The sequence below is a fragment of the Podospora bellae-mahoneyi genome, chromosome 7 (assembly GCF_035222275.1).
Source record: "Podospora bellae-mahoneyi strain CBS 112042 chromosome 7, whole genome shotgun sequence".
In the NCBI taxonomy this organism is placed as follows: domain Eukaryota; kingdom Fungi; phylum Ascomycota; class Sordariomycetes; order Sordariales; family Podosporaceae; genus Podospora; species Podospora bellae-mahoneyi.
This window is the reverse complement of record NC_085886.1, coordinates 3578724-3601930: the sequence shown is the minus strand read 5'-3', so window position 1 is coordinate 3601930 and position 23207 is coordinate 3578724. Positions and strand designations below refer to the sequence as shown.

General features: G+C 53.0%; 8 protein-coding genes and 1 non-coding gene across 9 annotated transcripts; 5 read left to right on the top strand and 4 right to left on the bottom strand.

Moving 5' to 3' along the window:
- Window positions 1-2331: 2331 nt before the first annotated feature.
- Window positions 2332-5092, top strand: QC761_701230 (uncharacterized protein). The gene is made up of 4 exons (XM_062881712.1): window positions 2332-3145; window positions 3216-4280; window positions 4343-4442; window positions 4508-5092. Exons 1-4 carry the CDS (start codon window positions 2893-2895, stop codon window positions 4764-4766), a joined length of 1677 nt encoding a protein of 558 aa, XP_062728832.1. The 5' UTR covers window positions 2332-2892; the 3' UTR covers window positions 4767-5092.
- Window positions 5093-5545: 453 nt separating this feature from the next.
- On the bottom strand, window positions 5546-5629 carry QC761_0112600. Its single transcript has one exon. It is a non-coding gene; the product is annotated as a tRNA-Asp (tRNA).
- Window positions 5630-5860: 231 nt separating this feature from the next.
- On the bottom strand, window positions 5861-8734 carry QC761_701240 (uncharacterized protein). Its single transcript, XM_062881713.1, has 3 exons — window positions 7998-8734; window positions 7249-7930; window positions 5861-7192 (listed from the first exon to the last, which is right to left on the bottom strand). The coding sequence occupies exons 1-3, from the start codon at window positions 8197-8199 to the stop codon at window positions 6064-6066; spliced, it is 2013 nt and encodes a 670-aa protein (XP_062728831.1). The 5' UTR covers window positions 8200-8734; the 3' UTR covers window positions 5861-6063.
- On the top strand, window positions 8095-12483 carry QC761_0112570 (uncharacterized protein; the record flags this gene model as incomplete). The annotated part of the gene is made up of 4 exons (XM_062873236.1): window positions 8095-9073; window positions 9131-10307; window positions 10465-10748; window positions 10950-12483. Exons 2-4 carry the CDS (start codon window positions 10185-10187, stop codon window positions 12481-12483), a joined length of 1941 nt encoding a protein of 646 aa, XP_062728829.1. The 5' UTR covers window positions 8095-9073; window positions 9131-10184.
- On the bottom strand, window positions 9150-10700 carry QC761_0112580 (uncharacterized protein). The gene is made up of 2 exons (XM_062873237.1): window positions 9858-10700; window positions 9150-9803 (listed from the first exon to the last, which is right to left on the bottom strand). The coding sequence occupies exons 1-2, from the start codon at window positions 10365-10367 to the stop codon at window positions 9345-9347; spliced, it is 969 nt and encodes a 322-aa protein (XP_062728830.1). The 5' UTR covers window positions 10368-10700; the 3' UTR covers window positions 9150-9344.
- Window positions 12484-13695: 1212 nt separating the features above from the next.
- On the top strand, window positions 13696-15439 carry QC761_701270 (uncharacterized protein; the record flags this gene model as incomplete). The annotated part of the gene is made up of 3 exons (XM_062881714.1): window positions 13696-13979; window positions 14046-14881; window positions 14943-15439. 3 exons carry the CDS (start codon window positions 13696-13698, stop codon window positions 15437-15439), a joined length of 1617 nt encoding a protein of 538 aa, XP_062728828.1.
- Window positions 15440-15956: 517 nt separating this feature from the next.
- Window positions 15957-17957, top strand: QC761_701280 (uncharacterized protein; the record flags this gene model as incomplete). The annotated part of the gene is made up of 4 exons (XM_062881715.1): window positions 15957-15998; window positions 16078-16226; window positions 16279-16380; window positions 16439-17957. The coding sequence occupies 4 exons, from the start codon at window positions 15957-15959 to the stop codon at window positions 17955-17957; spliced, it is 1812 nt and encodes a 603-aa protein (XP_062728827.1).
- Window positions 17958-19265: 1308 nt separating this feature from the next.
- QC761_701290 (uncharacterized protein) lies at window positions 19266-20333 on the top strand (the record flags this gene model as incomplete). Its single annotated transcript, XM_062881716.1, has 3 exons — window positions 19266-19337; window positions 19391-19524; window positions 19590-20333. The coding sequence occupies 3 exons, from the start codon at window positions 19266-19268 to the stop codon at window positions 19996-19998; spliced, it is 615 nt and encodes a 204-aa protein (XP_062728826.1). The 3' UTR covers window positions 19999-20333.
- On the bottom strand, window positions 20073-22210 carry QC761_701300 (uncharacterized protein). Its single transcript, XM_062881717.1, has 3 exons — window positions 22007-22210; window positions 21295-21925; window positions 20073-21243 (listed from the first exon to the last, which is right to left on the bottom strand). Exons 1-3 carry the CDS (start codon window positions 22160-22162, stop codon window positions 20360-20362), a joined length of 1671 nt encoding a protein of 556 aa, XP_062728825.1. The 5' UTR covers window positions 22163-22210; the 3' UTR covers window positions 20073-20359.
- Window positions 22211-23207: the final 997 nt, after the last annotated feature.

Here is a 23207-nt window from a genome sequence, read left to right as displayed (position 1 = left end):
AGCCAAGATAGTAGGCCGTCTGCGCGAGCACGTGGCTGTGGCTGATCTGATGTCGCATTCCCGCCCTGCTCGATTCCACGTAAACTTCCCTCGAATCCTCAAAGAGAACCAGCGATTTCAGCGTCTGCTCGCTACGCGCAAACGAAACAGAAGCAACATGGGATAGCCTGGCTGGGAAGCAGTCGGTCAACCCAGGCCGCGCCGCCTGTCGCTCCATCCTCTCCATGGTTCGTGAAGAGTCTCTTGTAGACCCGGGGGGTCAGATGATGAATGATGAAGGTTAGATTGAACGAGTTCCAACTCAGACGACTGTGCCGCCGGATCTTGAGAGCTGTTACAATTGAGACAAGAGGCGCCTCTTGCTGAAGAGAGCTCATTCGGTGAGAAAAGGAGTAGGGCCGCTGAGAAAGCATCAGGAGGGTTACGGGTGGTGGTGGTGAGACCTGTCGACCTAGAACCCAGCCATGAGAGGGACCGTGTTCAGGTGAACATAAGAGTCGTTCCACCTGCTCCCATGTACTTGAAGTGGTGTAGAACGTCACTGGGTGATTCAACGCCGATATCCAATGTCAGGCCCGTGGTATTTCCTGGCCACCTGGTCCAGTGACTCATGATTGAGAGAAAAGTTTTGATCGAATTGTAAACTTCTTCAGTATCGATTCTCATGGCCAATTCTGGTAGGTTGGCTCAGTGGCCGAATCAAAGTGTGAATCGTGGTCGACAGCAAGAACAAGCCACAATCGAGAAATCCAATGAAAGTTTGCACAGTGGATATGTGTGTTGCGCCGACTCACTTGCACCAAATTTCATCTGATGCGGTTGCTGTGCCGATTTACCTACGGTATGCCGAGACCAAATCATCACAGCCAACGAGATCTCTCCATGCCTCATCGCATAACCAGGAGGGCCTTAGTCAAAAACCCGTTTGGCATAGACCATCATTTCTGAGCTACCCTTTGACTTCAAAGTGTTTTTCTATACATCTCTGCCTTCTGTGCGACCAGATACGTCAAGAAGAAACATCTCGGAGGTATGAAAGATTCATAGAAAGCCCTGAAAGAAAACTGGGATGAACGCCGAGACTACCGATGTCTTGATACCAGTCTGTTTTGCTGCCCATATTTGGCAAGATAATATCGTTGAGTGTGAGGACCTGTGAGATGACAAAAGTCATATAGACAGATCGACCAGTACGAGGCAAAGGGGGGTCGACCATGATGAACTACTAAACAACTGGTCAGGCAAAGGCTAGCAAACATACAAGTGGAAGCTTGCTAATCGCATTGTTGAACAACAAATGGAGACTGCAGCGTAGGATCCTAATCATAACTTTATTAATGCATAGCTTGTTTTTGAAGATAGTAGAGGTTTTGGAATTGCCGTCGTTGAATATAATGTGCTGCTAGTGTGATAATGGCGGCAAACCACTCCGAAACTAAGCCATGTGGCCAGATAAACTACCTGGCAATCTGGAAACATAGACGATGATAGGATTTAGACCAATGTAACACACCAATCAGCCCTGATTATCGTGCCTGGCTACAAGCTTTGGGGCAGCACCGGCGGAAACCATCGTAGATGCAGCAACGATAAGGCGACCTGGAAGCTTGCAGGATGTGATTCCGGCATCCGCCGACTACTCCTCCGGACGCAGCTGTGATTTGTGGATGAGCCTCAACGACATCCGTGTCACCGGTGGCTTCCGGAACAGGGGCTGCAGAGTTGCCGAGCATATGCCGGCCATCGGGTCTTGGCCGGGGGATCTCGGGAGCTGGCCGGGGATCCATTCCCGCCCCCGTTACCCCAGAAAATTTGATATGGGGAATGATGCTGGCCCTTTGCCGACGGCGATCCCGTGGTGGGCACGCAATTGCAAGAAACAGCCCTACGGAACGTTGAGGTCCACCATGGAGTTTGGTTTTTGCAGAGGCGGGAGGGGGACGGCGCGAACGACAGAGAGACGGACTGCCCCCATTTCATCTTATTGTCACTGATAGTGTAAGAGAGGATCTCAAATGTTTGAAGATGGCGCCATGGTGTATTGTTATGGGGATAATAATATAAATAAGCGCGGGCAGTCCTGTCAGTCTCTGGCGAAGCAAAAAATCGGTGTAAGTGGCTGCCCCAATGCGGAAAGCGCACAGAAAACCCTAACCCGGTGGAGATTGTGCACGGACAACCTTCTTGCAGGTTGTGTTGGTCTCATGACCAGATGCTTGTCATGCATATTCCGGGGCATCCAATCACATGCCGCTTGGTCTTGGGCTTGGGGCAGCCATCAAGGTGCTTCCGATATTCTTAGCACTGACAAGGCCTGGAATCCACTGAGATGCTCTAGAAGGTTTTTGAATTTTCGCAGCACCTCTACCAGGGCTGGGCAACTCGCCTACCCACACTCACGACTGCATCCCGTCGTCCTCCAAGAACCTGACAAGACAGCCAACCGTAGAGCGAGTGTCGCAGCAGTTCGTATCGATCTTGGCACACGCTCCGTAACATTCCGACCCCACACCTCACCGCTGTGGTCCCGAGGAGCTGCCCAATAGGGAGCTCACTTTAAGGGCGTATTGCTGTCGGATGCGTTCTTGCAGGCGGGTTTGTTTCAAGGACACCACTGCCACGGGTGGGCAGCGTGGGCTGGCCCCTTCAACCGTGCCCCACCTGCTGTCATTTGCAAGCGGATCGATTTTTGTTCATCAAGAAATGATCCCAGTCAGCTCGTCAGTCATCCAGTGTTTGGTCTTTTTCCTCGTTTACATAAGTACATAAAGAAGCCACAATCCGTCAAGTCTCTGATACTCCGCCGTGCGATTGTTTTGAGTAGCAGACCGCTCGAACAGAGCCCCCCATTGATATACGGAAACCATAGCAGACCCTACCAAAAGACCAATCATGAACCGCCCTTCGAGAACAGACGATGACTTTGAGCATCCTGATTGGAACCAGAACCCGCCATTTCTCGCTCCCGACCTCACCACTTGCGAGGACCTCAATGGCATCGCAAACGCCCGCGAGCAGCGCAATGGCGCATCAGGAGGGGCAGCCAGTGCATTTGGGGTATTAAATGACGAGAAGGGGAGTTTTATCAAAAATTGCGACAAGCAAACCCGCGCTTGGGGGCGCAATGCCTCTGCAATGAGCGGTCGTAAGTTGTCCCTTTTTTTCGACACAGCTGGCGTCCTGTTTCAACGTCACTAACACAAAAATCACCACAGATCCGCCCATTGCAGCCCCCCAGACAGTGCTAGGTGGTGAAGGCCGAGCCTGTCATTCCCAGCCTCTGATCCGGCCCCCCTCGGGCTGGATTGGATGGCTTCTCTCTGTTGTCGCTGTGTCGACAATGGTGCACGTTGCCGGACACGGTGTACCGGTCATGTTTTCGGGTGGTCATCCCGTCGAGACGACCACCGCCAGTTCCAGTGCTGTTGTTCCCCGCGAATCTTCTCTGCTCTTGAAGCAGCTCACCAAGCGCCAGGACAGTGGTCGCTGCGGTACAAATGGCAATGCTACCGCCGACTACAACATGCCGCTTCATGTGGGCGCCCTGGTTATCATCCTCGCCGTCTCCGGACTGGCTTGCGCTCTGCCCATGATCGCCCTCAAGTTCCCCATCATTCGCATCCCCGAGCGCTTCTTTTTCGCTGTTCGTCATTTTGGTACCGGTGTCCTGCTCGCCACCGCTTTCGTGCATCTCCTCCCGACGGCTTTCATCTCTCTTGGCGACCCGTGCCTCTCCAGCTTCTGGACTGATGACTACCCCGCTATGCCGGGGGCTATTGCCCTGCTTGGAATTTTCTTCGTGGCCGTCATAGAGATGGTGTTTAGCCCTGCTCGTCAGTACACCCCTCGTCCTAGGAGACAGGCCGAGGACAGTGATGGGTCACAGGCCCAAGAGGAGCCTCCTCATCGTCACCGGTCTACGTCCTTTGGTGGCCACTGTTCCCAGGCACCAGTACTGGCTGCTATCACGAGGCCTTCGGGGGCCACTCGCCGGGAAAGCCAGGCTGTTGTTGAGCCTGTTTCCGAGGAGAGTGTGGCGGTTGGGCGTGAAACCCCGGCCGTTTCCCCAGATGAGAAGATGAGGTCTAAGGAACTGCTTGGGAGCGCTGTGGAATCCCAGCAAGTCGGCCTTACTGAGGAGCAGCTACACAAGAAGAAGATCTTGCAGTGCATGCTTCTTGAGGTCGGCATCTTGTTTCACAGTATTTTCATTGGTATGGCGTTAAGTGTCGCCGTCGGCGGCAACTTTGTCGTCTTGTTAATTGCTGTTGCCTTTCACCGTGAGTAGCAAACGCTTTCCTGTTTGTCTCAAAACTACAAGAATGCTAACATATCATTGCAGAAACGTTTGAGGGTCTCGCATTGGGAGCTCGTATTGCCTCTATCAACTGGCAAAAGGGGATGTTGCAGCCATGGTTCATGGTGTTGGCTTATGGATGCACGTAAGTGTTATTGTCAAACAGCCGGTGTGTTCAACAGAAGATGAAGCTAACGGTGCCGTCTTCAGGACACCTATTGGTCAAGCCATTGGTCTAGCCACCCACACGCTTTACGCCCCCGACTCTGAGTTTGGCCTGATCTTGGTGGGAACCATGAACGCCATCTCATCGGGACTGCTTGTTTTTGCCGCCCTCATCGAGTTGCTCGCGGAGGACTTTCTCAGTGATGACAGCTGGGCTACCCTCCGCGGTCGCAAGCGGGTTGCGGCCTGCTTCCTTGTGCTTTTTGGCGCCATTTGCATGAGTTTAGTAGGAGCCTGGGCTTAGTGTCTGAAAGATGGCACATGCCACACGGCTTTGTGATGACTCGTCTTTTTTTGAGTTGGAAGCGTTGGAGTTTATGGGGTCTCCAACGTCAGCCCCGGGTGTACGGTGCGACTTTTTGGGTTTCTTGTTTCTTTTTCTGGGTCTTGATGACTTGACCATATGGATATATGACATCTTTTGGAGGGATTTTGAGGGGCTATTTGCTTCAACGGATATAATTTCAGCATACAGGATATTCAACTATTCCTACCAGGTAGATTTAGATAGGGTTCTCCTATACATATCGCAGTAGCTATTTGCTGCGGCGTTTCACTTTTTCCCCCAACACAAACCGACGTCCCCAGTTTACTCTCGTTCAACTAGATAACGACGGTAACCGCCACTGCTGACCACCATCAACAGTAAAATGTTCTTCCGTGGCTCCGAGACTCAACCCGTCACCCGTCGTCACTATTGTTGATCGAAACCCTTGGCTTTGATAGAAAGCCTAGCATGGGGCGCCATGACGTCAAGACAAAGGGGTCCACTTGGCGATAATAACTCGGAGGCAACAACTGGGCCACCAAACCCAGTGCCGGCCTATGTATTGTGTCCAGCGCACTTCATCGCTGAAAGGTTGCACCGCTTCACTGCATATCTGACGAGGAAGGCATGAGCTGGAAGTGGATCGCAAAAGTGGTTCAAGGGATGGGATCATGTATACTCCCCTTATATACACTACCTCCACCCATGCCTTGCAACCAATCCTCTCACTACGACAGGTGCTCAACACCTGTACATCTTCCGTAGTATAGTGGTCAGTATGTGAGCTTGTCATCCAGTCAACAACGCTCGAGACCCGGGTTCAATTCCCGGCGGGAGAGATCATTTTTAGCTTTTCACCTTTCTCCACCTGCCAAGGCCAATCACCCCTTTTTTGCCCCTATCCATGTTCTACCCAACTGATTTCTCGACACAGGTTACCAAAAACAGTTGATTCCCAAATTTGGCACCTCCAGAGACATTTCCATACACGTGGGAACTATTTTTAGGGCGGGATTTTTCTGCAATCGTAATGATGCCTCACTGGAATGTTACCCAACTCTAGGCAAGACATGGTGAATCATCAACCGTCTCTCCATTGATAAAAAGCCATATGTGCTACTACTATACAGCATTCACCCTATACCTCCGGGTCAAGATGAGGATAAAATGTGTGAAATCCAAACCAAGAAACCCATATACCCAAAGTCATGCACGACATCATGAAACATAACACCTCCCTTTCTCTTCTTAGATATATCACGACACTCGGTTCTCAATGAGATGATCCTGGCCTGTGCCATGTCTGCTGAACACCCAACCACGCGTTCCCACCTTGAGCGTCCTGCGTTGGTCGAAACTGCGGTTGCTGTACCTGTGGCGGAGTCGTAGACCAGTACGGAGCACCCGGTTGCACATCTCTCGGATCCCGCTCCGTGTACGACGGGGATCGTGCCGGATAAGGCCCGCTTGCCGGAGTTGGTGGCTCCAATGTCTGCGGCGTTGACGCGTGCGTACCCCAGGGTGAGCTGTCGTGCTTCGCTGCCATACTCGCTGGGCTTGTTCTCGCTGTCCGATAATGGGCATTGTCATTTGCGCCGAGTTCTGCTGGGGGGTATACCGGGACCGATGGGAGCATCACCGGCGACTGCGGTTGGGTCGGAACGGTGCGGGCGTAGGAAATTTGCGTGACGGCTGGAGATGCGGGCGTGAGGGGCCCGGATGGTCCCCAGCCGTGAGGCGGGATGGCTTGGTTTGGCTGGCGAGGTCCCTTGTAGTGCTTTTGGCGATAACGGATGAAACAGCAGCAGCCGGCGAGAAGGGCGATGAGAACCACGGCGCCTCCGACGGCAATCCCTGCAATGGCTCCGGGGCTCAACGGTGGTGCGGATTCGCCTTCTCCGGTCGGGGCAGGCGAGGAAGTGGCAGGACTGACGTCTCGTGTAGGTGTTCGAGTTGATACGACGGCTTTCCTGGTCATCAACACCGAGAGATCTGGCGCGTTGAAGCCGCCGGACGGTGTGAGAACCCTAGCTCCTCCGGTGTTACGGCCACCCACGGCCGACATGATGAAAGTAGGCACGGCATATGTCGTAAGCTTTGGTTGGTATCTTGCCCAAATGGCATTCTCTGGGTTCTCCTCACCAAGATTCATGTTGTGCTGCCCCCCGACCGTGTCTACGTCACATTCGTAACCTGTTGCGTTGGAGTTCGAGCCGCCGATAATGACCATCTGAGCATTATTGACAACATTGCAGCTCATCATGTTCTTTGGAAACGGACCAGTGACGTTGCTGTCCTTTGGATATGGACCCCTGATCCACTGGAAACTCGGGATGGTTAGGACGTAGATGTCATCGAATCCTGCCGTGCTTGGAGGGAAGCCGGAACCGCCATAAATGTAGCTACAGATTGTCAGCCTCTAGGTGATACAGATTTGGGAGTAGCTGGAAGCACAAACATGTTGTAACTGGACTGATCTTGAGCCCAGGTAGCACCTCCACAGAATCGACGTCGACTCTCTGGTATCCTTCCAGTTGCCTTTTGCGCATACCATTTCGAGTTAGCAAGGTCGTAGAGAAAGATGGTGTCCAAAGGCTCGGGTGTCAAGGTCCCATTCCCGTACAAGTCTTGACTACCACCAAAATAGACAAGCATGCCGGCGTCACCAACGGGAAGAAAGACCATCTCGCCTTCGGCCCTTCTCACGTCATCAGGGCCGGTCACATTGCTCCATGCGTTGCTGTCCATGTCGTACTTGATCAGTCTGTTAGATGCACGCGGCGGCCCTGTCCAGCCCGGTACGGAGCCATTGTTATGAAAGCCGCCATAATAATACGCCTCTCCTCGTGCCGGGATCGATACACCGGCTCCAAAGCTCGTTGGGATAATAGCTGCCGTTCCAGTTGGCGGGCCGAAAGAATCCCACTTGTCCTTAAGAATGTCATAGGCGTAGAGGAGAAAGTTGGTTGGGGGTGCCTGGTAGGTTTCGCCGCCGTACAAGTACAATCTTTTGTTGACCGAATCCTCCCACAACTTGCCGCCCATGACGCTTGGAACTGTCGCATTTTTGGAAAGGTTGGCATGCAGCGTGGGCATATCCTTGGTCTCAGTGCTGAGATCGCTAAATATAAGGAACGGATCTGGATGGTAGGTATGTAGGCATCAGAAGAGGTCCATTTTGTTAAGAGCAAAGCAGATCAAACATACTTGTGTAATTTGAAGACGACGAGGTGAATGGCTTCCAATTCACCAACCCGCCGTCTATGTACAGTCGATTGTCGACAACGGCCGACTGATGTCCATGGCGTCGGCAGAAATCCTTGATTGGATCATACTGTGCAAAAACTGACAGGGACAAGAATGATATCAACAAGAGAAAGACGAGAGGTTGAAGCCGTCGGGAAAGCATCTCTCCTGCTCTTTACGTCAGCGGCCGCCCGAGCCGGTGGGGCCGATGGTCCGAAGTTCGAGAAGGGAAGGCGCGTAGAGGCAAAGCCTGAGTGAGGCAAGTACGTGGGTAGGAACTAGGAAGGAGAGAAGTCTAGGTTGTGCGACTTCCGGGTTATCGCTCGAAGGATAATAGAAAAACAAACGCTTCAACACATGGCCACAAAGCGAGAAGACGTCGTCGGTAAGGTGGAGAAAAAACGCGACAGATAGGCACAAGCACAGCAAGGTATGGAAAGACCTGATCCGGAAAACAAGGCCCCGGAAACATTGATATCTGCAGAGATGCTCACTCCGAATGTCGTGGCACCCCGGTTTCCGACGCCCCATCCCGCAGCACACGAGATACCTCGCATTGCGCTTCGACAGCTGTCTCGTCCTCCCCATTTCAGCTTCTGCCACCCGGTGGACATTGGAGGGGCATCCGAGGAGGTGGAGAGAAAAGCGCAGCGGCGGCGTGGTCGACAGCTTTTCAAATCAGCGTCGGGAGAATTGAGGTCGAGGTCAGATGTGATTGGTTCAGGAAGCGTCGGGATGGCGAAGCAAGCCGGATTAGAGACAGAGATTGGATGATCACTGCTTGTGCGACAAAGCCACTCTGAACCTCGACAGCAATCACAGTCAACCACACCCTTCATGGTCCAGTCGAAATCAGCCCTGCCACTCGTGGCTTCTCCATTACCGGCTCCCCGCAGGCAGCTACTGCGGTCTCGAACCTGGCGCGTGGGAGCAGAGAGACAACACAAAATACTGACAGCCAATCCCCGGGTGCAGGTTTATGCTGTCACCTTGTGCCCACTAGGCGCTTTTTGAATAAGACTTCATCAGCCCTACAAGTAAGGCCAGCCATTCTTGTCGCTTAGGGCGCTGGTCCCTTTTCTGACTCGATGCAGAAACGTCTTCCTCCGAAGAGCAACAAATGAGAATATCGATATGGAAGCAAGAGACTTCAGGCCATTTATTAAACGCAAACCGTCTCGAGCAGGTCAGACTAACTCTCTCTAGTCATATGATTCAATTTCAACAACTAGAGTTCCTCCGAAGCCCGCAGACCACCTTTCTGACAGGAACAAACACACCGAACAGGCCTGTGCCACCACCCAGGTCTCAGAGTCCTTTCACACCAACCCTTAGCAGGTGCCACTCAGAATTGAGCTTTTCCTGAAGCGCATCGTGCTTCAGCTCATTTACATCCCACCAGGCTGCCAGAAATCGGCCATGCAGGAACTTGGCCGCGGGTGTGGCCGCCCACACGGCAAAGTTACCAGGTAACGCCGCTGTTGCCAAGTTAGCCTCGACCCCCTCATTGATCCAAGACCTGGAGAGACAGAACATACCATCATCCCACACATCGATCATGTCCTTGGTGATGCCACCTTCTCGGGCCCCATCTGAGTAGATGGCACCGGGGTGAAAGCTGATCATCTGCAGCCTTGCTGGGTCTACATCCCTGGCAATTTGCTGAAACAAAACTTGGCCCGCAGTTTTCGTTGCCCCGTACGCGGACAAGAAGGAGTTTTCATTGTCCAGGTTATGCACCATGGAGGAAGAGACACTAACCAGATACTACATAGAACATCAGCGAGAAGGTTTGATCATGGTTTGGATGATGTCGCTTACCTTTTGCCTTTTGCCTTCCTGGTTATAAAATCGCTGGGTATGGTCCAGAAGCGAGCGAACGTTGACCTCATATGCCTTCCATACTACTTCCAAGTTGGCCTCCACCAGTGTCCCGCCAGGGCCCAGAGCAACGGCGTTGAGCACCAAGACATCCACGACAATCCCATCCTTCTTCAATTCAGCCCACAGCTTCTGGCTTGCTTCCAGGCTCGAAACATCTGAGGAGTAGCCGCTGATTTTGGTGTTGGTCCCCGCAGTCCGAGCCTCAGCTTCAAGTCGCTTGACGCCGTCTTGGAGGAATCCTTGGCGCCGACCAACGATAATGACATGCGAGGACGAGGCCTGGACAAAGGCCGTCGCGATAGCAAACCCGATGCCACCTGCGCCGCCGGTGATGAGGACTGTTTTGCCCGCTTGATTGTTTTCGGGTTTGAGAGGGGAAATTGCTGGGTAAGACTCTCTATGCAAGGTCTTGATGGGAGGAAAGTTGAGTGAGAGACTAACAGCCATGGTTTTAGATTTGGAGCCAAATATGTGTAAAGGAATGCGGTATGGGCACTGCTTGCTGTGCTTTTTGGGAATGATTATCTTCTCTTGTATCAGACAGCCACATGCCTCCCTTTATACTCTTGAGCTTTCATCGTTACACCGGCTTAGAAATTCAGATAACCCCATCATCGACTCCATTGCCGACAAAGGCGTACAAGACCAGCACAACTTAACAAGCGGTGGACTAGTTGCGGGCTTTCTGTGGCCGAGTGAGCGGACGAGTTGTGCGTTAATCGCCGATGATTATGAGTTTGATGAAAAATCTGGCGTTGTTCCAGATGACTTGCGGGCGAGAGCGGGTTTAAGCAAACCAGAGCCTCTCAGGGGGCCCTTTGTGTCTGGGTAAGACCTGCTTAGGCCCGCTCCTTGCTAGATCAGGTTGCTCAGTCAGCACTTGGCGCGGGTGAGCGGCGACTACTTCTTATCCATCACACATCATGTGGCTTACCGGGTTGATAGTTCTCGAGTACCGGAGCGCTCTAGATTTACCCCCGCTCATCCAACTACCCGACTATATGCTGGCTATTATCTAAGGCTACCTAGGTTTCTAGCTGTTATCGAAATGAGCGGCTCGCCTTCATCAGATGCAACATCACCACCAAGGCCACGGCTCCGGCGTAATCGGAAAAGAAAAACATGCATCCCCTGTGCGAAGTCGAAGAGGAAATGCGACCAGTCTACGCCTTGGTGCAAGAGATGCGTCGAAAAAGAAATAGTCTGCGTCTATCCACCTCGTCGTGGCGGAGCAATGTCACTGCCAATTGCTGACGACGATGAGGCTGTCTCACGGCTACTGACTGAGCCTGAAAGAGCTCCGGGAGCCTCCTCAACTCTAACCAGTGACTGGTTCAGTACAGAAAAAGGCAAGCACCCAGACATATCACAAGCACAAACAGACCTCGATCCGAGATGCCCACCACTGTTGTCGCCCTATCAATGGTTTCTTTCTCCTGGATCTTGGCGCCGTTCCACCCTGTTGGATGCGCACATCATGAGCCTGCCGCCCGAGCTCGAGGTAGCTATCAGCCAGGACTCTCTTCCCAACTTTATCCACAAGCACCAACAATGGCTTCAACTGTGGGTAAAAGAGGGCCACAGTCCTCTGATGCACCGCCATCTCTACCGGGACTTGATGCCCGAGTGCATACGAGATGCCTACACGGCGAGAGCAGCTTATGATCTGGCGGCCACCCCAGCAGCCAAAGAACTGTCCTTACGGATCATTCAAGATCGAGCAGTAGACCTCATTCAGAGCCAGCCAGACTCTCATCTCGACCACACAAACAACACAAACACAAATCTCCCTCTGGGAAGCCTCGATGCATCAAACATCATGCTGGGCACTTTCAACCACCTAGCCCGGACGCAATCTCTTTTCGTCTACGAGTTAACTCAGCTCTTTGACGGGGACATTCGCTCCAGAGACCAAGCAGAATCGTACATGGAGACGCTGCACCGCTGGGCGCGCCAGATGTTGGAGAGCGCAAGACTGGATTGCACCACAGGCGAGGTGTTTGAAGCCTATGCGTCGTCCGCGACTTCATCTGGCTCGTCGCCGTCCGGCAACAGTGACTTGATACGGGGCAGCAAAACAGGGACCAGCTCAAACACGGCTGTCGGTGCCATCACCCCACCGAGCAGTACGCACAACCCGTTCGCCCTCCCTCCTAACCCAGCACCGCACACACTCTGGCAGGTGTGGGTGATTGCCGAGTCGGTGAGGCGGACGTACATTTCTGTCAGTTTTGTCCGGTCTGTGTATCAGACCATCAAGACGCAGTGGTCGGTGTGTCCTGGGGGCGCTCTTTTCAGTGGGGTGAATGGGCTGTGGGATGCGACGACGGGGAGGGAGTGGTGCGCGGCTCTCAGGAAGGGGAATACGCTGCGCGGTCAAAAGGATGGTGAAGGTGCCATGTCGCCTTGGGCGTTGATGCAGAGCCTGGAGGTTTGGAAAGTGTTGGAGTATGCGTCTCCGGACGAGGTGGATGAGTTCACTGTGGCTGTTGCTGAGATTGGTAGGGGGATGGAGGTTGTTGAGCAGTGGATTATGGAGAAGAGTGGCATGAGGGGCTCATGATGAATACACTTTAAACCCCTCAAAATGGACTCCTGCGGGAGAACATCACCCGACCAACAAAAGTTTTCCTCTTTTTGTTTTCAGGGGTTTGTCAACAAGGAGAATGCTGGGAAAGGGGGCGGGGTGATTAAAAAACCCTAACCCGTGACAGGCCGTGGCATGCCAGGTTTCCCTTTCCCAGCGGCCAACATCGCTCTGGTGCGGGGGAAACAAGCGCTGAAGATTGGGGTTGCATTCGGTGGTGCGCCACCCTTGGCTCAGATCGGCCTTCAGCACCAACCATTGAGCTTCACCAATCGATCGACAGAATTGGGTATCAAGGGTGTGAACCCTTCGATATCACTATCGTGGATGGGACACTGGAAGCACACCATTGAAAGCATCGAGCCACCTTGACGACATATTTGCCACTGCTTTAAAGCATCTGTTGGGGGAAACACCTTGGATTGCCGCTGTTATCCGAAGGGCGCCGTGCATTGGATTAAGGGTCTTTTTGAGGTGCAGACGGTGGATGGAAGTTCCGCAACAGGACGGCATATCGGAACACGGGAGTCACCAAACATGGTCAGTAGAGAGGGGTGAATCTTCATGTGAGTGGAGGGGGAGGCTGGGCATTGGAGAAAATCTCGAAGTTGCTAGAATGTGGGGTGATGAATGGGCAGAACACAGTTTAATACAGTATCCGTCGATATTATATCCGCCATCCGAGACCACTGGACACCCGCTGAAGACACTGGAGGCACAGCATCTCAGAAGTGAGACCATCTGGTGTGGCCCAAAAACACAGTGTCAATTGCCATGGTGAATTGGTTTGGTCATCAACGTCGCAACGCCCGCGCCTTTTCTCCCAGATATTTCCACTAGCGGCGCCCTTTCAGCGATCCCCCTGCTCTTGGCTGCATAGCGACAAGCACAAAAAAAGTTTCAACCACCACCACGGCAGGGGTTACACGGCGAGACCGGCCACTGCTGACGGTTGTGTCGATTCGGGGAAGACTCAAGTCTGGATCCGAACCGCTTGTCCATGTTCAAAAAAGGACAGGAGGGGTATGCGTACATGTAGGGTGGAAATCGTTATCACCAATCCTTCAAGAACAAAAAGACCGATCAGGTCTCTCTTCTTTTTTTTCCTCTTCCCCCTTTCTTCCTCTGGGCTGTGTTCGTGTTCAAACGCTTCTTTTGATAGGGGGAAGAGTTGGAAACAGCGAGAAAATGAGCGTACGCCTCGGAACCCCGGAAACTCAACCTCTACTCATCAGTGTGACGGACGAAGGTCACCATTATCACACCTGTCTACCTGCTACGTCGGACTCACCTGCCGATTCCGCCGACGAAGATGACGCCTTCCTCGGGTCTTATAACCATCACAACAGGGGCAACGATGAGCCGATAATCATCGATTTTAATCCCTCTGGGGACCCAGAAAACCCGCTGGAATGGCCGACACCGTTCAAATGGGCTATTGTGTTCATCCTGGCCTTTATGGCTTTTACTGTGTATGATTTTTTTTCACCAGGTTCCGCGCAGCCACTCTTTCGAATCAAAACTAACATCAGACGCAGCACAATGACTTGTATTTCACTCGTCCCTCTGGCGACCGAGATTGTCGCAGACCTTTCGCCGCCAGGAAGCACGCCCAGCAAATCATCTTCTGTCCTTCTCGTGACGATCTGGGAGCTGGGCGAAGCCGCTGGCCCGCTGTTCATCGCACCGCTCTCGGAAATGTACGGCCGGTACCCAGTCATGAACGTCTGCAACATCATTTTCATCCTGGCCACCATCATGACGGCCACCTCACAGTCTGTCACGAGCTTGGTTGTTGCGCGGATGCTGACGGGGTGTGTGGTTGCTGGCAACGTGCTTAACCCGGCCATTGTGGGCGACATGTTCATTTCTGAGCAGAGAGGAAGTCCCGTGTCGTTGGTTTATCTGGCGCCGCTTGTCGGCGGAGCGGTAGCCCCGTTGATTGGCAGTGCGCTTGCTGAGATGATCGGGTGGAGGAAGGTGATTTGGATGACAGCTGGACTGGCGTCGCTGGGGGAACTCATGTTCCTGTTGTGCTTCAGGGAGACATACAAGGTGGCCATTTTGAGGAAACGGGCAAAGAGATGGGGCAAGGGGTACAAGACAGCGGTGGATTACGAAGAGGAAGTTAAGCTCAGGGTCGAAGGAGAACAGAAAGGACTCACTGGCCAACAGGGGGTGTGGAAGAAGCTAGGTGATGCGGTCATGAGGCCGGCCCATGTTCTTCTTGGGAGCGGTGTGCTGATGGCCATGAGCTTGTTTGGAGCGGTGGTTTTTGCGTTTTATTATGTGATGAGCACCACGCTGGCGGATATTTTGCAGGATGTTTATGGGTTGTCACCGATGGCGGTTGGGAGCTGCTATGCCAGTTTCAGTGAGTTTGGCCCTGCTCAGACTATTCCTATACACGTTGATGCTAACTAGACATCCTACAGCAATTGGATCTACAGTCAGTGTCCTGCTATGCAATCACTGCCTTGACAGAATTTACATCCGCATGCGACACACCCACAAGGGAGTTGGCAAGCCGGAATTCCGCCTTCCATTGACCATCATTGGAGCTTTTGCTCTCCCCGTCGCGGTGGCAGCTTATGGCTGGATCCCCGAGTGGAAGCTCCCTCTTCTCTTGTTGCTCTTTTCAGTCAGCTTGCTCGGCAGTTGTCTCATGCTGGCCATGATCCCCCTCATGACATACATTGTCGACGCTTTTGGCATATACTCGGCCTCGGCGCTGACAGGAGTCATGGTGACGAGGTGTCTCTGTGGCACCTTCCTTCCTCTTACGACGGCTCCGTTGATGGAGAGATTTGGGTACGGGTGGGCTTTCAGCATCCTGGCGGGTGGCACTCTAATGCTGGCCCCCATTCCGATTCTGATGATGAGATATGGTTCAAAGTGGCGGCAGCGCTCAAAGTACAGCCGTGAAGAGTGATGAATGATGACACGCAAAGGTATACGATGGGAAAAAAAAAGACAATCACGGCAATGGAAAATGGGAATGGTGGTAGATCAAAAGCACACGGGTATGATTTATGGGTTTATGAATTCATGGTATGATCAAAAACAAGAATAAAAACATTCTAAATGAAGCCATCTCGAGTGCTGTTTAGCTGTGTTCAAGTTGTTGCTCATTGGATGAAGTTGAAGCTGGTGGTTACTTGGTGCGCGCATGACGTGAAAGATGACGTATTTGCACCACCACCTTTTTCTCTGATGGGTAGCTCCTGCAAACGCGGCATAAACGCCACTCGACCCTGGACGCGACTGCCCTCTTTTAGAGCAGAATGCTAGAAACCTGAAATGGGGCTCAGGACTGAGAGGAAAGAAACTGTCTCTTCGCTTGCGGGAGCTGGAACTCTGATCCACTTTCATCCTGCAACATCTTTTTTGGCATCTCGGAGACACATCAGTATTACCGTCTCTCTTTTATCTAAAGCTCTGCTATCGCAATGAAGAGGATTTTACTGCTTTGTTTTATTCACGGCTTCAAGGTCAGTGCCCCATTTCTTTGAACTTCGAAATCTTCTATTGCTGTTTCAAAGCTGACGGACACATCGCGCGCGATTCAAGGGGGACGACGACACGTTTGGCAACTTCCCCAAACACCTCCAAGATATCATCACCAACAACCTACCGGATCACGAGGTTGCCTCTGTTGTCTATCCCAAATATGAGACCAAAGGCGAGCTTGCGCAAAGCACCGCTGCCTTTCTGGAATGGTATGTCGACCACGACGCGACACGCCAGGTGCCAAGACTAACCCCTTGATAGGCTCAAGGAGCGCGTGATGGACTTGCGCAAGACCCATCTCGACAATCCATGGCCGCCCAACGATCGTAGCGTTGGTGTTATTCTGGTGGCTCATTCCATGGGGTATGTTCTATCATCGCATCTTCGTGGCCTGCATACCTGCTCACACAACCAACTACAGTGGCTTTGTCGCCAGCGACTGCCTCTTCCGCATCCTCGATGAACGACGACAAGACGAGAACGCGTCCGGTCCCATGTTTCCGCTCATTCAAGGCATACTCGCATTCGACACGCCCTACAACGGCCTTGCGCGTTCTATGTTCGTGTACGGCGCCTTTTCCAACTACCAGAAAGTGAGCAATGTGTTCAACGTCATGACGGCTCTCTCGGCTGCCGCACCAGCCACCCTCTCACGCCTCGCCTCCAAACGTGCCGTTGGCGTTGCTACAGGCCGCATCGTCAAGAGATCGTCCAGTCCCGCGTGGAAGGCCTGGCAGCTCATCGCCATGCGCACGGGAACCGTCGGCGTCATTGCTGCTGGCGGAGTGGCCGCCTACATGCACCGCAAAAAGATCATCGAGGGCATGCGTACGGTGCGGAGCCTGACCAAGGAGGACGTGATCCAGGGCTACCAGCAGTCCGTTGATGCGCTCGGTCAGGGGCTCGCGTACGTCAACAGGGGCAACATTGGCGAGTCCTTTGCGTACCTGTCGGACCACTTCACTTTTGTAGGCTCTCTGCTGAAGCAGAATGAGCTCAATCGTCGACTCGAGCGGCTCGCTTCCCTGAGGGGGGTCGGCTTTTCGGATGTGTTTGCGTCTCTCGGCGAAAATGGGAAATGGAGCGGAGGCTACTTCGTGCCGGAGCGAACATTCTGTGCCATACCGGCCAAAGACCACCCGGCGGAACATCTGTTCACGAGACATGTTATCGAAGGGGCCAAAGACGAGATTGTAGCACACATCAACCTTTTCAAACCCGATAAGAACAAGGAGTATGAGAAGATGACCAACGACGCCGCACAGCTTGTTATCAACTGGTTCAATGATGATGCCGAGATCTGGGATGATCCAAAGTTTGCAGAGCCCATCCCGGCCGAGTCGGAAGAGACACAGGAGATTGCTAAAGCCGTCGATGAGGAGGGAGTAGCGAAACCACCCGAGGAGGCGGTTGAGATAGCTACAGGCGAGGAGGACCAAGAGACGGCAGACGACGATGTCCCTGATGAATCGCCCATCGACATCGCCGCGACCGCCACGCTGGTCCCTCTACCGGATGACTTGGACGGCAACGAGGGCGGGGAAAAGACCGAGGCTAGCGAGCAAAAGAAGGCCTATCTGCGGCATCTGTTCGGCGTTGCTCAAGAAACGAGCACCACTCTGCGGTCGTATCTGCCGTCGAAACTACCATCGGTCGAGATGCCCAAGATGTCGATGCCGACCATGCCCAGTGTCGGCATGCCCAGTATGCCTTCGATGCCCAGCATGTCGATACCCACGAGAATCAACTTGTTTGCGTCCAAGAAGTCGTCCGATACCGGGTCCACGACCGCACCCAAGACTCCCGAGGACGGCGGCATGCCAACAGGGGTTGGCGAAGCTAAGAATGACGAAAGTGATGGTGATGCCAGCAGCGGGGGGGCTCGACCAGGGGTCGTCGGTCCAGTTGCAGGTGGTGATGGGATCACGGTGCCAAAGTGATCGTTGTGTCGGCCACCTCCACGAATTTCTATTTCGTTATACGGCGGGCTCCGTCTTTTGTATGATGCTTATCTTTGATCTGTAGCTAGATTATCTCATAGCAAGTTGGGGGGGGGGTTGTATCTTGCGTACCTGCGTCGTCAGCTATCACCCAAGTGCCCAAATGTCTCCGCGCCCAGCAGCCATCAAGATAACAAAAACGTGGCTTGTGATAGCAGATCAGTCTACGAACAGCAGCCTATCTTTACAGCTCGTGCTTTCTCTACCACGTTGAATCTCTTAAGTCAAGCTTGGCACTCCCGTCTGACGAGACCTAGTCCGGCATCTCGTGCATGCTGCAGGTGAAGGCGTGGTCTTGGCGAGGGAATTTCCCGCATGGCTTTCTGGTTGGTGTTTCTTTTTTCGCTCGCCGTTGCGGCGGGAAGTGGGAAATGGGAGACAAAAAAGATTACCACTCGCGGCAAAGTTGTGCTGCATAGGAGGGTGATTGGTGTTTTGGGGCTCCATTGGTTCCCGCTCGGCAGTTCCTGAATAGGCAGTTGGTGATGCATCATGGATGGCAGTTGGAGCACCAAGATTGCGGGGGGATGCCAGGGGTTATCGGACCCTTGATAAGAGCCGTAGAATCTTTTTTTTTCTGGATCTCCTGCCCCCACAACCTTCCCGACGTGGGCTTATCTTGCATCTTGACTGGATGTCAAGTCTAGACTGACTTGGGGGAGGGGGAGGGGTTGCATAGTTGGGATGAACAGGGGTGGACAATATCGGTATTGGTTACCACTGGGAAGAGGTTGGAATTGGGTGGCAGCTGAGGGAGAGCCCCCCTCTGTGGGGTTTCTTGGATCTTACAGGTCCACCGGGATAGGTCTGAATTACATCTGAGACAATTGGTGGTACTTGGGATATGTGCTAAGACTTTGGGCGATCGACCATAAACCCCCAATCGCCTTCCAGAAAGGGAACACGGTCCCGTCTGGGGTGTAACACGTACCGCGAGCCATGGGGTAACATGTTGATGATTTTGGAGTTCCTATGACTGTGGATTGGTCCTGAGCATACATCGGGATGCGGGAAGTCAGCGAAGCAGCGACAGCTGCTGTGGCCTCGCGACTCGGGATCCCTACGAAAATGTGGAATTGTCCAAAGGTACCGAGGGAGATCGGCCGTGTCTCATTGTGGCATCTGAAGAGTATATAGAGGGCCTCGTGGTTCCTGAGATTGGGGAAGAGATTCACACTGCATCATCCCGCTGTCCACCGGTTCCTGCATTTAATCTATCTCTCGGTTTCCAGCATTCCATCAGTCAACATGAAGTCCTTCTTCCTCGCTTCGGTCCTCGCGGTGGTGGCGTCTGCCATCCCCATGCCCGCCCCTGCTCCTGTATGTGGATGGTCTCTGCCATGAGAAGAGAAGATAACTGACAAGAACAACAGCCTGGAATCCCTTCCAAGTCTACTGCCCAGACCCAGCTCAACGCCTTGACTGTCCAGGCCAACTATGACAACGGCGGTTACAACCGTGACCTCTTCCCTCACTGGAACACCGTTTCAGGCGCTTGCAACACTCGGTAGGCACCATCTCAACGCGGTCCGACCCTTCATGTTTGATCAAGGTATACTGACCCTTCCACAGCGAGACCGTCCTCAAGCGTGACGGCACCAACGTCGTCACCAACTCGGCTTGCGCCTCCACCTCGGGAACATGGTACTCTCCCTTTGACGGCGCGACCTGGACTGCCGCCTCCGACGTCGACATTGACCACATGGTCCCCCTCAAGAACGCCTGGATCTCGGGCGCCTACCAGTGGACCGCCGCCAAGCGGACCCAGTTCGCCAACGACCTCAACACCCCCCAGCTGTGGGCCGTCACCGACAACGTCAACCAGGCAAAGAGCGACAAGAGCCCCGACTCGTGGAAGCCCCCCCTCACCAGCTTCTACTGCACCTACGCCAAGAGCTGGGTCGCCGTCAAGTACTCTTATGGTCTGAGCATCACCAGCGCTGAGAAGAGCGCTCTTACCAGCATGATCAACACTTGCTAAATGCAGAGGGAAGACTGAACAGATGGGATACCCCAGGGATGTGAGATGATGATGACAGGAGTGGTGGAAGGGAAGCGCGAAAAGTGCAGTGTATACGAAGGATGCTAAGATCAGTGTATATATTTTCATGAGATGAATGACAGTGAGCTTCACTGCGAGCTCAGTGAGGGACCAAGGTATCTTTCCTCTTGACACCAGTTTGAATCACAAAACTCCTTTGAATGTATGAAACGAAACTAGTCTCAGGGATGTATATACCGTTAGACCCTATCCAAACCCCACAAAAGAAACGCCATTGCGATGTAATACCATCCCAAAGCCCAAACCCACACCCCCAATAAAGAACCCCTTCTTCACAAAATCAATTCAAAGGCAAAATCGTCAACCCACACGCCAGCTTCACCTTCCCCTCCCTCGCCGTCCCCTCCCTGAGCTCATTGTTATCATTCACAAACGTCATGGACATATCCCTAATCATGTCGGCCGCGCTCAAGCTATCCCCCATCGCCGTCCCCTTCCCCACCCCATCCTCATCACCCCCGTAGCCCCCCTCCAAGAACATGGCGTCATGATGTTGATGGTACGCAAACCGGTAGTTATTCTCCCCCGCGCCGGTGATCTCTGACTTTTCCGCCAGCGTGACCGCCTTGAGGATCAGCTCGGAGATGTCCTGCTTCAGCTGACACTCGGTGAAGATGGACGAGGACTCGATCGTGTCGAGCAGGATGGACTTTCCCGTCCCGAGCCGGAGGTCCTCCAGCTCGCGCGAGATTTGCCGCTGGCTGAGGTCTGTGTTGACGGAGCCGGAGTGGGATGGGAAGTGGGGGGTTGTGGGCGTGGAAAAGGTGTACCCTGGTGATAAGGGGGCTGATGTAGGTAACGTCTCGGCGTGGGGCCATTGGCTGTCGGCGAGCATGTGTAGGAAAAGAACGATACCGGCGAGGGCTTGGGTCAGCAACACTGCGCGTTCGTGAGGAGAGAGCGAGAGCAGGATGCTGCCGGATTCGGTCCCGCTTCTTCGGAGGGACTCGGCCAGGAGGGGCTTTTGGTGGGTGCCAAAGGTTGAGTCGAGGATGCGGTTGAGGAGTAAGGGGTCGGTGAGGACCGAGGAGGGGTCACGGAGGTTGAAGATCTGGGCGGCTTTGGCGAAGAAGTTGGGGAGGATGTCGCGCATGTCGACGCCGTGGATCTTGCGGGCGTGGCCAGTGTCGACCTCGTAGTAGTCTGTGGCTGCTTCGGCGCAGACTGAGAGAGCGTCAGCGTGGATGCTGAGCAATACTGAAGTAAGAAACCTACATTGGGTCGAGATGACGGGGGAACTTCTCTGTGCCGTGGCAAAAGCAAGCTTGACGTCCGCCTCTCCCTTCAAGCTGGCTAATGTACTGTTTGCCAGCTGTTGAAAGCTGCGAATATCATCATCCTCGTCACCAGAAGACACACAGACTCGCGGAATAGAGAACGGGAGTATCATGTTCCAATTGCGGCCAATATCCTCTTCAAACTTCTTGGAAGATATGTCTTTGAGAATATGGCCAACCGCAACCTTGGAAACACCGCGTTCGGTAGATCCAGCCCCTTTCATCCACTCCAACATGACACGGCTCACAAACTCATCGTATTTGGTGTACACCAACACGACTGGGATGTGGACCGAGATGATGTCTTGTGTGAAAAAGTGCTTCTCCAGATCCGAGATGCCTCGATCTTCCTCGTTGGTTGATACACAGTACCAAATCATGTGTACATGCTCGGTGTAGTCGGCGGAGGCCGATCTCCTGGACAAGAACTCAAGCACTCGGTTGTAATTCTTCTGATCGCCGTTCAGAAAATTTGGCGAGGCGTGAACAGCCAGACGGTCGTTCTGGCCTTGGAGATCCAACTCGGACTCGATGTTGTGTTTGGGATCAAATGTGTCTGAGACTAGTCTCTACGTGCTCGTATACATGGTCAGTTTTGCCAAGCGCTTCGATCGGAAGAGGTGAGAAGGGGTAAGCAGGGGTCGACACACCTTTTCAAGCTCGACTCCAAAAACCTTGGAAAACAGCTCCTGTTTGGTAGCTTCTGGATTACCCAGCACCAGGATGCGGAACTTTGAGCATGGTGATAGGAAGGTGGATGGAGGTGAGAGTGTCACCTCGGCATCAACTTGCAGTTCGGTGGTCATTGGCACTTGATCGCGGGTTGCGTTTTTTTTCCTGCGTTGGGTTGAAGAATGGGTGTTTTCTGATAGCTCGATGGACTTTTGGCCCCAAATAAAATAAAATGGAGACCCTGGGTCCGACTTTTATACTGCTTGCATCATCATGTTGAAATTCGCTGTTGCTGGGCGAGGTGCGTTGTGTGTTGGCACCCAGTGGTCTGATGACGCCACTTGGTCGTAAGGGGTCAGACCACCGACATCCAACCACAACGAAATCCATCGTTCGAGATGGAAATTTGGATTATGATGATAGATTGCGGTTTCAACTTGAACGCGGAGTTTGCGCTGATAATCGCGGGAGCATTCTCAACCTCACCAATAACCAGTCATTATCAAAGTCCTGTTTCGAAGGAGCAAGGCGGCATCTCGAAATTCTCATTGTGGTCGCTAATGAGCGTTCGTTGGAATTCCCATATCTGATAACAAAACAATTGTTCAGTTTCTAGATAGGTCCAAAACAACTGTTGGTTACTGAAGGCTTGTATATCAAAAAATAGTCCCATCCCTGCCTCATCGCATGGGACGGTGTTCAGTATGTCTGTATGTTCCCATGACCCAGTCGAACCCTTCCAGTCCGGGCTTCTGTTAACATGCGTACCCAAATCAAGTTCGCTCACTATGGGTACGCCGATGTCAAGTAAATGGCGATCAATGTCAGGCGTCACGTTTGTGTCTTTCTCCCATGCCCTTGTGTTGTCTATGGGTTGAGTGTGACTGATCATTGTCGGCTCTGGAAACCCTTGGCTTAGACTAGCATTGTTTGCAACGACAAGAGCGCCTTCCCACAAAAGACCTTTGGCATCAAGGAAGACCGGGGCGCCATCTTGCAAGGGCGCAACATGGGGGCTGCGTGCCGGTTGTTCGGGTTGGGTCAGTTGTGTGTGGTTGTTCACCAGTGTCACACCACTATCAGCCACGGAGCTGGAGGAAGCTACGAGGTTTGGGACCTCTAATCCGTTGGGCTCTGTTGATGACAGTTTCGACCTCTGCAACGCCTCAACCGGTGCGT